Raw genomic sequence first — 12812 nt, forward strand, 5'->3', positions numbered from 1 at the left:
GGTTATGTGTGTAATGAAAAGAATCTAAAATCTTTAACATGTGTTTCACAATTGAACCATTGCTATGAACTATGCTCCTAATATTTTTAAACATCATCGAAAAATCCTTTAAAATTGCTTCCAAACTTTTCTTTTGCCTGTCATTGCTCTGCTGGTATTGAGGTGTGTGTATATGTGGACTTACAAAAACGAATTCTTAAATTGGCAAATGCATGAAAAACATCTAATACAGTAAAGAATGACTCTTCATTTAATTGTCATTTCCATGCTTCTGCTCTCGTCTCCAGGTGAAATGCTGGAAATTTTAAATGCTGTTGTTACATTGTTGCTTAACAAAATAATGTTTGTAGGAAGTGTGTATTATATTTTTACATTAAAATATTTCTTGAGCTAACTTTGATCTAATGATTAGTGTTTTGTGTCTGATGAGTTTCAAATCAAAGAAGCTAACCCTATATCTGATTTCAGGGGGAGAGCATGGACAACTTCAACTGGGGAGTCCGCAGGCGGTCCCTGGATAGCCTGGACAAGTGTGACATGCAGCTGCTGGAGGAGAGCCAGCTCTCAGGAAGCACGCCCAGCCTCAACAAAATGAACCGAGAGGACTCCGATGAGTCATCAGAGGAGGAGGACCTGACCACCAGCCAAATCTTGGAGAACTCAGACCTAGTAAGTTGCAAACTTGCAATTTAAGAATAGATAGGGTTGTGTTTTTAAATAAGCTGGGCTTTAATTTCCTCTTGCCCAGGTGCAATCTAATCAGCTCAGATTGGGGGGTGGCACTCAAAGCGGTGTTTTGTTGCTGATGATTTTTGCTTATTTGCAAAGGTAAACAGGAATTTTAATGCAAAGTTTGAAACACAGGAAGTGTCAGATACAACTATTTGCCCTTTTTTCCACAGGTTACTATGTGACAATTTTGCACAAACGGCCAGTAGTAAATCTTTCTGACGTATCCGATACTTAAATAGGACAAAACTCCCGTTTGGTAAACTGTGTCAGGTTTTAATTGTTCACTTCTGGGATGTTTGCATACAATTTTTATGCTAGAAACATTGAAAGGCTTATAATATGTCTGCATGTACAAATTTAGAGCCACTGCCACTGCCCTTTAAGACAATGCCTTCTTTGCATGTTCGTAAAAGCAGTGTGTGCTGGGGTAGATTATACTCGGTTCTTCTGTGCTTTTGTTGTCTTTTAAACAGATTATAACTCTTTCCCCATCTGAGGATACAAATCATATTGACTCACTCTCTACATCATGTGACACAACCTCAGCAGACCCTCATCATTTTAATATAGGAACAGCCAGCTTTGACGTGTCTTTGCCTGAAATGAATAATCTCCAAGTGTCTGAAGGATCCAAGGTGAATACATTTTTACTTTCTTTTCTGACTGGGCTGTTTTACATGACACTTTTACAAGTTTATTTTACTTACACTTTCATGAAGGGTTTGATCTGTGAAAGCAAGTACATTCTGACTTCCTGTAGCTAATGGTATAGTACAATACATTCATGCGGTCCTGCACATTCATACCCTTTCCCTTCTGCTTTCTTCATTGAAGAATTTATTGTTTCTTAAGTATATTGCCCTACATATGCACCAAGATACTACAAGCTCATTGGAAGACAAATTCATGAACTGGCTACAAGTTACAACCCTAAGGGAATATTCTTTTGTTCTTCATGCTGATTTAAAAGAATGATATGCCAACTCATGTGGTGGGTGAACACGTGTATTCTCTGAGATTTTTTTGTATGTGGGAACCTATTGTACAGTTGTGTGCACTGGATTCAGTTCTTGCCTTTTGGCAGACACTCAAAAATTTTAAATTCATGACTGCAATATTAAGCCATCTTGGGGGGGTGGGGAGGCAGGATTTGCAAACATACAACAACCACATTCAGCACAGTTTTATTTCAGACAGTTGTATCAGAAGATTAACACAAAGTAAGGTTGGTAAATGATTATCAATGTGGGGATGGTTTCTGTAATTTTCTGTGTGATAATAACTTGTTTGTGGGAGATCAAGTGAACCTACTCCTCTCAGTGTCTCTCCAGAAATATAATCTGGGGTGGAGGGGTGTGTGTGGGTTAGTGGCTTTATGACACTGGTGCCTTAACGATTAAAGCTTTCTCTGTCATTTCTAAATTGGGTGACTTCCGCAGAATGGGCAGTGTAAGAGAATGGGGCAGGGGAAGAATATGTCTTGTGTAATCATCGGCTTTCATTCCAGTTCTTGCCCTTGGTCCTTTCCACATGCAGCCACGCAAAAATTGATACAGTACTGCTAGCACTGCATATAACAGAAGTAATGGAAACGTCTATTGAAGAGATCATAGAAAATGAGGTTGGAATTGTGCTGAATATTGAACAAATTGTTTGTGTCAGAAACCTCCCCAGGAGGAAGAAACAACTGGAGGAGGGAAATGTGGGTAAGGATAGGAAAGGAGGGGAACCTCTCAAAATGAAGGTTGTGGAAAAGGTAAACTCATTATCATTTGTGAAAACAACTGCTGGGAGACAAGTTACCACATAACAACCATAAGCAGGAGAAGTTGGCAGAATTTCAGTTCAGGAAGCTGCAGTCAGAACAGATACGTTTGCAGGTGGTGACTGTGGCTAATGTCACGCGTCCAGCTGCTGCAGCTATTGGTACACACATTAAGACTCACAGTTCATGAGTTTCATACATGCCTGGGGTTTTAGAACCCTTACTGTGAAAATTTCTTTAGTGTCCCAATACCCATGCACCAGCATAAATAAGTGAAGAATATAAAATCACAGCAGTTCCTTGTAGGACTGACAGGCAAATTCAGCTAGTTCTGAGACAGGTTTGATATCGTTGAAATACATAACCCCAGTTGACAGGGATTTGACAGTGTTACAAAGACGTTTGATTTGATAAACTTTACATATAATGCCTGCTTAGTGTTTTTTTGCTTGAAAGTTATTTTCTTCTAGTATGTATACTTCTGTATTTTCACTCAAAACAATTTGGAGTCACTATAAACAAAGTTAAAATGCCTGGGTTTATATTTATTTTAAAGAAGTCATCCAGTTTTTAGTCAGAAAACTTGAACTTGCACCTAAATAATTTTTAATTAATTTGACAACACAAAATCTGAGCTCTTTCCTGTTTCTCTTTTCCTCTGAGTTCTTTCAGAGAGCCGATGGTATGTCAGCAATGCAGAGGAGACTTTTTGTTGCTTCTTTAGTGCTGTACAAAAATGTTTAATTGTTGCTTCATAAGCAAAACCAAAAATATCTCCTCAGCTTTTAAATAGATGCAGCGAATAAGAGCCACAGACTGGTTAACTAGGCCTCTTCTCAAATGTTTCAGTGCCAAAATCCAGGTATTATTGTTAAAGGCACAAAATTAGTTAAACTTATTTGCTAATAAAGATAATGATCAAAAGATAGTATTTATAAGTGATTAGAAGGCAGTGATGGATGATGATGTGAGGGATACAAAGATGCAGATGATGCTATTTTATGTATTTTTCGAGTTATCTAAACTCACCAATTTCTGGAACTGTACTGCAATCCTGCATGAATATTTGGAGTCCACTGTTTTATTTTGCTTTTTGGGCATCGCGTTGGACTCCAGTGGGTGGGAGGTGTTTGCATCCTCTTTCTTCCTCCTTTACCCTATCCCATCAAAATGCGTTTTCCTCACACAAACACCATCATTGCAATGAACAAGCCAATGGTTCTAGAATTCAAGCTAATAGTTCGTATTTGGAAGTGGTCAATACTAACTACTTCTTGAAGAAGCATGAAACGTTTATGCTTCTTGCCAACTGCTCTCACTCCTGTTCTGGTAATTCAACCATATAGCTTTCATTTCTCTTTTCAAGATCATTTGTGCTCTCGTTCATTTCGTCCACCCTGGACTCAGCAATATTCCTATCCCTTCCACTTAGAAAACAGAACAAACCAAAAAAGCTTTCTCCTGCTTAGTTTCTGATCCTGTCCTTTCTGATACAAGTCTTGTTTAACTTTTAGAAATGTGAATCCCCAGAATCCATCTGTAGGATGCAAGCAGGCCTGGTAACCTGCAAAGAGACACTCTTCTCTTTTAATTCCATTTGGCACGGACTTCCCTTCCTACCAGCTCCCAACACACAAATGTACTGTGCATATGCATGTGTGCACAAACACACACCTGATGAGAAACTCCAAAGAGAAGAGACAGAGTTTGAGCTACACACTGCAGTCATCCCTACGGCAACTGCTTTGCAGAGATGCTTTGGATGACGCGGACAAAAGGCAAAAGCTAAAAACTGAAACAAAATTTATTCAGACTAAAAGTGCAAGAGAGATTGGAAAGTTTCAAAAAGAAATCAAGCCCTTTAGGTGCTAATGGATGAAAAAGGAAGGAAGTGATAGAAGTATAGTCTTTTTAATGGCCTGTAGAATGCTTTGGATTCCTCTTGAATGGAAGTGATTATGTAAATAACATATGAAAAATAATTCTCAATTCTAAACACGCATATAATCTTCCAGACAGTGATTGTTTTCAATATATTTTGAGAGGCTTTAATACACTCACGGACACTATAAAGTGATAAGTGACAAGGACAGCCTGACAGTACCAAGGACCCTATTGTTTTTCTTGAAAAAATACTTCACTGCTGTGTTGCCAAATGCAATGAAATCTGAAATTCTTTGCTAGACAAACTGAGTTGAAGAAATGCCTTAAAAATAGTATTGATCCAAGACAGCAAGTTAAACAAACACAGTATTTTTGAAGAAGTGTAATTTGATTCATGTCATTTACAATCTGTGGCTTTATATCTGTGCAATTTAACATGTTGTCAGGTGGATTTTTTCATTAAATGCTTTCTATTCATTAGTGGAATGAACTTACTAATTTGCTGTTTTCTAAGACATCATCATTCACTCTCCTAGGCTGAAGCTGTACATGAAGAACAAGATACAGCAGTCCATGAGGATGACCTCTCGGGATCTACAAATGAACTCCCTGGAGTGTTTGAATGCAGTGATAGCCTTAGTCTGGATATGACAGAGACTGAAGAAAAGGTTGACAGGCTGGAGCAATTTGCTCTTGCTAGGTAATTGTATATGCTATCATTCATGAAAGTTCTTTTACACTGTACAACAAAGTGGTAACAAGGTGTTAGTTAATGGAATGGCTGTCTTGGCCACAGGACTTATAAAATTATCAGGAGTTTAGAGCAGTGAAAAGACAATGCCCTAATTACCTGCATAATTATCACAAAACTCAAAAAAACCTGAAGATTTTCCTTCTAGGAAAACAAGGTATGGTTTCTACATACATATATGCAGTTAGTCATTATATATGTATTATATTTACTTAAAAAAAGAAAAAAATATTTTTAAAGATTTGCAGTAGTGGAAATACTGCTTAGTTAGCTGTTCAACAGATTGGCCATGTAGTCATCCTTCTGACTTCTTATGGGTCATAAGGCAGTCACAATATTGTTAAAAATCCCATCTGCATACTCTTGAGGCTGCTGGTGAGCATGGCTGGATTCCAGTATATGCTGCAACAAGACATCAAGATTTTTCCATGCCTTATGGAGCTCTTTCAGATTTTGGATGCTGAGTTAGACTGCAGTTAGCCTGTATTTATGGAAGAAAGGAAAGGAATGAGGATATATAGAGAAGCTCGCTCTCTGTCTGTGTGCCACATGTTTCCAAATCACAGTTCCTGTTCTTGAGAGCCGTAGGAAGTATTTCTCCATCCCAAAGGATAATACACAAGATCGAGTAGCTTAATAGCTTTTAAAAATGGTAGTCAGCCTCTTCCACTGACCATGGAGTACCAGAAAAATACTCTGTCCTAGGAACAGCGTGGAGAAGGGATGGATCTTCTCCAGTCCACTGGGCGGAAACCAGACAAGTCATACATATAATGTTTGTACACGCTGAGATTCTTTGCAGTACTTTTGCTAGACATTATTATAACCAAGTTCTCCTTGAAGAGGAGTTTTTCTTCATGGGCTCTATCCTGTGAAGTTTCAGCCTTCTTCCTCCAAACAATGGTACAATAAAACAATTCAAGTATTCTGGCATGGAGGAAGATAGATGATAATAGCCTGAAGACAGGGATTCTGAACTGGAGGGATTTCTTATTGTAGCCAACATCTTGCCAATCTTCAAAAGTAATTTGAGGTTTCATGAATATTTTTAGAAAGGTGCTGTAATTGGTCCTGTGATTTTATCTGCCACTTTCTTGGTATTCTCCTTTTATCACTTTTTTTTTTCTCCTGCAGTTTTGGAGAAGTGGATCGAAATGCCTCCCCTCCTCCCTCACCATTTTTTTCTGCCATCCTTGCTGCATTTCAGCCAGCAGCATGTGATGATGCAGAAGAAGCCTGGCGTAGTCATATCAACCAGCTCATGTGCGACTCTGATGGTTCTTGTGCAGTTTATACATTTCATGTGTTCTCTTCCCTGTTTAAGGTAAGAAAATATGTTGAAGATACAAAATCAAAATGTTTAGGTTGTGTGTGGCTATGAGGATGGTTCTTGACAGCAGAACCAGTAATGAACTACTAGGTGTATAACTGCTGCAATTTTGCATGCTGCAGAATTGCCATACCAGATTTTCATGCAGAACTGTCTTCTAGAACCAGTTTTGTCAGTATGTATCTGATACTTGCGGGTTGGGAAATAACATTATAAAATGTGAAACCACTTCAAATAGTATTTTTCTTCAGTACTTTACAAACAGCCTGAAACAATATCTACAAAAGAAAGGAAATAGCCTTTTCCTCTGAAACTATTGTTAATCTGTTCTTTCATCTCAAACTGTTGAAATCTGACCATGCTCATGTAAATGTGAACATTATTAAAATATTCTATACCTAATAAGCTGAATAGAAATATCCATCTGCCATCACATGACATAAATTCCAGAGATTGAGTCTGAAGACTAAAAATACATTTCTCCTTTCTAAAACTGTGTGCTCGCAAAGATAAGAATGTTGCAAAAAGATAGAAGAAAAGAGAGCCAGATGTACAAGCTGTTATAAGGAATGACTGTCTGGTTTTACCCATAATTAGTTTTAAAGCCTTTTAAAATTGTTTCTCCTGCTTTATATGAGATAACACTGATAAATAACCATTTGGAAGGAAAAAAACAGTGCTGACGAGTGCATGACAGTTCAACTTTGAAAATTAGTCATGTGTTTCTTCATGATGTGTATTTCAGCTTTTCTGCCATTATTTCAGTCCTAGAGGTTAATGTCCCCGTTCAAGTGTTCTGAGAGTTATTTGTCCTTTTTGTTCTGTTTGAAGAGGTCAAAAGCAACTGGTGTCACACTTCTGAAAACTAAAGAAATAATATTGTGTAATGCACTACACTGCTGTTGTGCTTGCCCTATATTCAAAAGATAGACTACTGAATTTCTTTGGTTCATACTGGAGGAGAAAGATACTATACTGCTTTCAAAAAGTTTTCAATAACAGCAAAGCCTGAATAACAGTACTAAAAAAAAATTAAAGATATTAATAGTATCAACAAACCAGAATTTTCTAGCTGGAGTCACAGCCGTATTTTTAGTTTATAGAATTGCTTTATTCTCCTTTTCAGGATTAAAGCATAGAAGTATTATTTTCCCAGATTTCTTTACAAGATCTCAGCTTATCTGGAATTATATTGTATTTGCACCATCAAACTTTGCTACTCATCCCCTAACTTAAAAGTCTCTCGACCCTCACCAACAAGAAGTTTCAGAAACAAGCCCAGTATGTGCTAGGCTTGCAATGCAAAGTACTGCCAAAATATTTAACTGTGAAACAAAATCCTTGTTTGGAGGAACCTGTCAGCTAAATACTTGGTGAAGTGAAAGAAGTGCATTTTCCAGGGCACCTACATTTCAGTCTGCATCAAGTTAATGGTATCTTGGATGTTTGCCCACAACACACTAAACTTGTTTAAAATTCCTGAAAGTATTGAAGTACTTTTCCTGTAAATGAGTCATAGCTCAGAGATCTCTGGATTACCTTTATGGCTGCCTCTTCATATTCCATCAAATCAAATGTCTTCCAGCAGACCAGCCAGTTCCAAGACAAGTAGATTTGAGAGCTAGCAGGTAGTTTCCACAATCAAGCCCTTTTATTCTGCAAAGTCCTCTTCCCAGAATAGGAAGTCTGAGGTTAAGAAGAAAATGTTCTGAGAATATTTTAATATTTACATTGATACAAAGCACAGGAACTATATGAAGGCATATACCTATTTGTAATATGCTGGTGGTTAATGTTACTATTTACAGTAGTCCCATTTCATAAAATATATACTGCATTCAGACCTTGCTTGAAAGATTTAAGCTGCTGTAATCTGCACCTAGAAGGACATAGTCGAGATGATAACTTATTGTAGAACTGATAGTCCATGTAATTGCAAAATAAATATATTTAGTGAAGCATTATACATAGATACCAAAGGATAGTCTCTTGCTGTTTCACATTTTAATACTTTAAAACACTGTTCAAGACTGTTAGCTGTAGATTGATTGTTGCTTTTATAAATATTTGAAAGGGGAAGCAGTAAAGGAAGAATATGTTTTCTTGAATCTGAACAGTTGACTGGTCAGCTTTTGATGAAGCCATAACTGAAATGCTTTGAGGAAGTTATTTACATAAAATAAACAAGAACTGTTAAAATGCATGAGCAGATGTGTGCTGGAACAGACCTGAAGAATTGATGTTCCTTATCTTGCCCAGGACAGGGTCGACTATAACTTTCATTTCAGTCAAATGTTTTTTAACTTTTTCCTCTAGACTGTTCTTAACCTTTAGGCTAAGGTGGAACTTCACAATGTTCCTAGGCAATGTAGTCCAATGCTTAACTCTCCTTATTGCTTGAAAAACACTCTTCTGTGTTTTATGCCCGTGACTTCTTGCTCTATATGCAGTGGTACTTCTCTTCTTTGCAGTTGCTGCGTATATTTGAAGACCATTACCATGACTTCACCTACCCCAAACTTCTCTAATTTAACCTCAGTTCTTTCAACCTTCCTCATAAGTCACTTTTTCTAAACTCACTGTTGCTATGGGCTCTCTTCAGTTTAGTCTATGCATTACTTGAAAAGCAAGAGCAGCTTCTGTATTTCAGCCTAAGTTCTTACGAGCACTGACTAGAAGAGGATTACCTGTTTTATCGAAGCTATTCATGCTTAAAAACTTCTCTCTGCTAGCTGTTGTACAGTAGAATACAGTTAATTGTTTTCCACTTGTAACCCAATCTAGTATGCAGATCTTGTTGTACAAGATTTTGCCTTCCTGGTTATTCTCCATCCTGAATGTGCTCTGTGGATTGTTTCAACCCAGGTGTACAACTTTGTCCTTCTTTCTTTTCCCTATACCACTTTCTCAGTTTATCAAGATCAGTCTGAATTCTAATCCTTGCTTCCAATGAGTTTGCAGCCCCTGCAGCTCAATCATCATCCATGCATGTAATAAGCATGTTGCATATTCCATTATTCAGTATTTTCATTAATGATGTGATTAGAGCCTGAGACAGTCCCCAGTGGAATCCTACTCAATTTATCTTTCCAGCTGGACAGTGAGCTGCTGATAATTAACTTCTGAATATGGTTTTGCACCTAGTTACCTTGACTGGGTTTCTCTGTCTTACTTCTAAGACGGTAAATGAATTCATATATGACATATCAATTGGTTCTCCTCCTAATAGAAAATTCTAACCTTTCATGAAAATTAAATAGTTTGATATGATTTCTTCTGACCAAATCTGTACTGCCTATTATTCATCTCTTTTATGTTCCCACATTTTCCGAACTTCATGTTTAATTATCTTGCTCTTGATTTTTTTTGAGATAAGCACTTTCCTCAAGTTTTTTATAACACGCTGTGTTCTGTGAGTTCTCAAAGATACTTGCTATGGCTCCTAGACCTCTTTAGCCAGTATTATACCTATCATAGCATGAATTTCCCTGATCTGCAAAGATGTAGAAATATCCAAGCCCTCACTAGCAAGATGTGAGGGCTGAGTTCTCACCTGAGTTTTCACTGATGTTTCATTGTTGCCTGTACACCAATGCCCTTTGTGGGACTAATAAGGCAAAAGAAGTCATTAAACCTGTCAGTCTTTTCAGTACCATCTGTGAGTAGCTATTTCTCTCCACTGTGATTCCTTGGCCTTCCTCTTCATTATTTATAGTTTACTGCTTGACATTCTCTCTTTCTCTTACTAGTTTGTTTGGCATCTTCCTCTCTGATTATTGTGCCTACATTGCCAGGCTAATTTTGGTACCTAAATTAGTAATTTAACACAGTTTCACATTCGGTTGTTCTTTTTTGCATGAGTATTTGGCTGAGTGAAATATTTGTCATTTAGCCAGATGTATGTCTTAATAGATTTGCTGTCTTTCAGTGGTATAGAATGTGCTTCTGCCCTCTTTTTTTTCCCTAAAGGCATGGCCACCTCTCATTATCTGCTTTCCCCATGAACTTATTTCTAATGGGCTCCTTCCTGCAATTTCTGAATGCATTGAAGTCAGTTGTATTATTTCCGTTATCTCTCTCCTTCACTGCCTCAGATTCGTGAACTCAATTACTCTTCCCCAGGAGGGCACTGCAGCACCTAAACAGGTTACACAGAGAGCCTGAGGAAGCTGTGACCTTGGAGCTTTCAAGACTCAGCTAGACAAAACCATGGCTCACCTGATCTAGGGTTGCAAATAGTCCCACTTCGAGTTGAAGGTTGTACCAGATGTTCTTCAGAGGTCCCTTTCAACCAACATCTCTTGGATTCTGTTCCATAATCTGTCTTTCTGAATTTCCTTCCACTTTTACATTCTCAGCTAGTTCTTTTCTGTTAGCTAGGATCAAATCTGTATCTCTTTCCTTTGCCAGAAGAGTTGTCAGCAACAATTTCACTAAGACTTCAACTGAATTTTTCTTTTCAGAAGACATCATATAATAAATCTCCAACTGTCACCAAGCCCTATGATTCAGATGATTCTGCTGGTTGCTCATAAAAATAATAATTTACCTGGTTTGGTGGTAATTACCAAGAGCCCCTTGCTATAGACTCGGTGCAGCAGAGAATCTGAACCATGTGCTGAGTGACATGTATAGTGCTTTGTTTCTGTGTAAGGGCTTATGTAGCGTTTTTAAAAAAAAAAATCATTCAATCCAACAGCTTCTGTTAGCAATAAAGTCTGAATTCAGCTCACCTGCTTTTAGGTACTTAACTTCAGTGCTCCAGTGTAGGAGCAGTAACAGGCTATTTGTATGTCTGTTGTCCACATTGGTATTTGGGAAGCAGTTCTCTCCAGTGAGGCATGCTTATGGTCATACAGGTCCTAACCTGCATTCCTCAGAGAAATGCCTATGGTAAAGTGGATTGAATCATATAAAAATGTTCCATACTTCTATTTTTCAAAATATTTTCATGTTACTCCTGTCTGCTGCACAGTTGGCCTTAGTGAGATATATCTTGGCAGTGAAACCTGCTGTGTATTTGTCAATATCATTGTTTCAGTTCCTGCAAGACTAATATACTATTTTTGTTTGTTATTTGCTTTATATACTAGTCACTGAAAATAAAGTATCAGCACTAGAATGTTTCTGGAAGGTTAGACTGGTTTAGGATTCAAAACACCCAAAAAAATCTTCTGAGAAGAACAATTCCTGGATGCAATGGCGTATTTCTGGAGTCCTCCCAAGCAGCAGGAAAGTTTTAGTAGGAAGGTTTTTCCCACAGTAGAAAACAAAAGTTTTTTTCTGATTTTTCCATGCTGCTCTTTGGCATAAGGATGTCCATTATATTATCTGATTAGCCACTTGACATGGAATACTAACAAAACAATGCCCGGAATGGGCAGAAAAATAACGTGCTGATCAACTCTGTTAACTGTACAGCCAAGAAAAAATGCTACCTCTGGGTAAAAGGCTTTATAAAGATTGAATCATCTTTACAAGAAAGAATGTATTTCAGTAGTAGATTATTATGAATTCTGTAATCAGTTTCACAGCTGCCCCACTGTACACTATCTTCAGCAAAGTAACTATTATTCAGTATCCTTGAGCAGACGTTCAGTTCTCCCCAGGGAGATGTCTCTTTTGCACATGTTACTGTACAAAGAAAAAAAAGTGTGTCGTTTCTTTACAAAGGAAAGAAGCTTGTACTTGAGTAAAGAACGTAATAAACTATATTTTGCTTTCCAGAATATTCAGAAAAGATTCTGCTTCCTAACCTGTGATGCAGCTAGTTATTTGGGAGACAACCTGCGAGGAATAGGCTCCAAGTTTGTGAGGTCTTCTCAAATGTTAACATCATGTTCAGAATGTCCCACCCTTTTTGTAGATGCAGAAACAGTGAGTACATACCTTTCAAAAAGCATGTGCTGCATTGCAGTGTGTTATTTTACTGACTGTTTCACTTTTGAGCAACTCCCGAACAAATATGTCAAGAACATACTCACCTCCGATCTCTAATTTTTATCTCTTGTTCATAACCATATTTCCAATAATTTTCCTTGTTATTTTATTAGGTAAGTACTGGAAGATGAGCAACGTGGAATCATAGAATCATAGAGTAGTTATGATGTGTTGAGCCTGTGTGCTAAAACCCAGTATAAAACAGGTGCCTACTGGACCCAGTTGGCTCCACAAATGGAAAAGGAGAAGCTATTTTTTACATATTTCAGTATGAAAGATGGTAATACGTTCAGTGGTTTCATTTGACTCAACTGTGATGTGAGCTGGATGATAAAAATTGTATATTAGGGATTGAATGAGATGGCCCTTCTCATTGTTTTCATTCTGGCCCATGTTTATCCAACAGCATC

The 12812-nt window shown here is 37.7% G+C and overlaps 1 protein-coding gene across 5 annotated transcripts in view; it reads left to right on the forward strand.

Moving 5' to 3' along the window:
* Positions 1–12812, forward strand: part of FRY (FRY microtubule binding protein) — a 257840-nt gene that overhangs the window by 229722 nt on the left and 15306 nt on the right. For all 5 annotated transcript variants that reach the window (XM_075420163.1, XM_075420181.1, XM_075420190.1 and 2 more), the window contains 5 exons: positions 469–669; positions 1206–1367; positions 4918–5081; positions 6267–6456; positions 12190–12339. In XM_075420163.1, coding sequence (XP_075276278.1) covers positions 469–669; positions 1206–1367; positions 4918–5081; positions 6267–6456; positions 12190–12339 — 867 coding nt within the window. The remainder of the gene's footprint in view (positions 1–468; positions 670–1205; positions 1368–4917; positions 5082–6266; positions 6457–12189; positions 12340–12812) is intronic.

This window comes from Opisthocomus hoazin, chromosome 1, assembly GCF_030867145.1.
Source record: "Opisthocomus hoazin isolate bOpiHoa1 chromosome 1, bOpiHoa1.hap1, whole genome shotgun sequence".
Lineage (NCBI taxonomy): Eukaryota > Metazoa > Chordata > Aves > Opisthocomiformes > Opisthocomidae > Opisthocomus > Opisthocomus hoazin.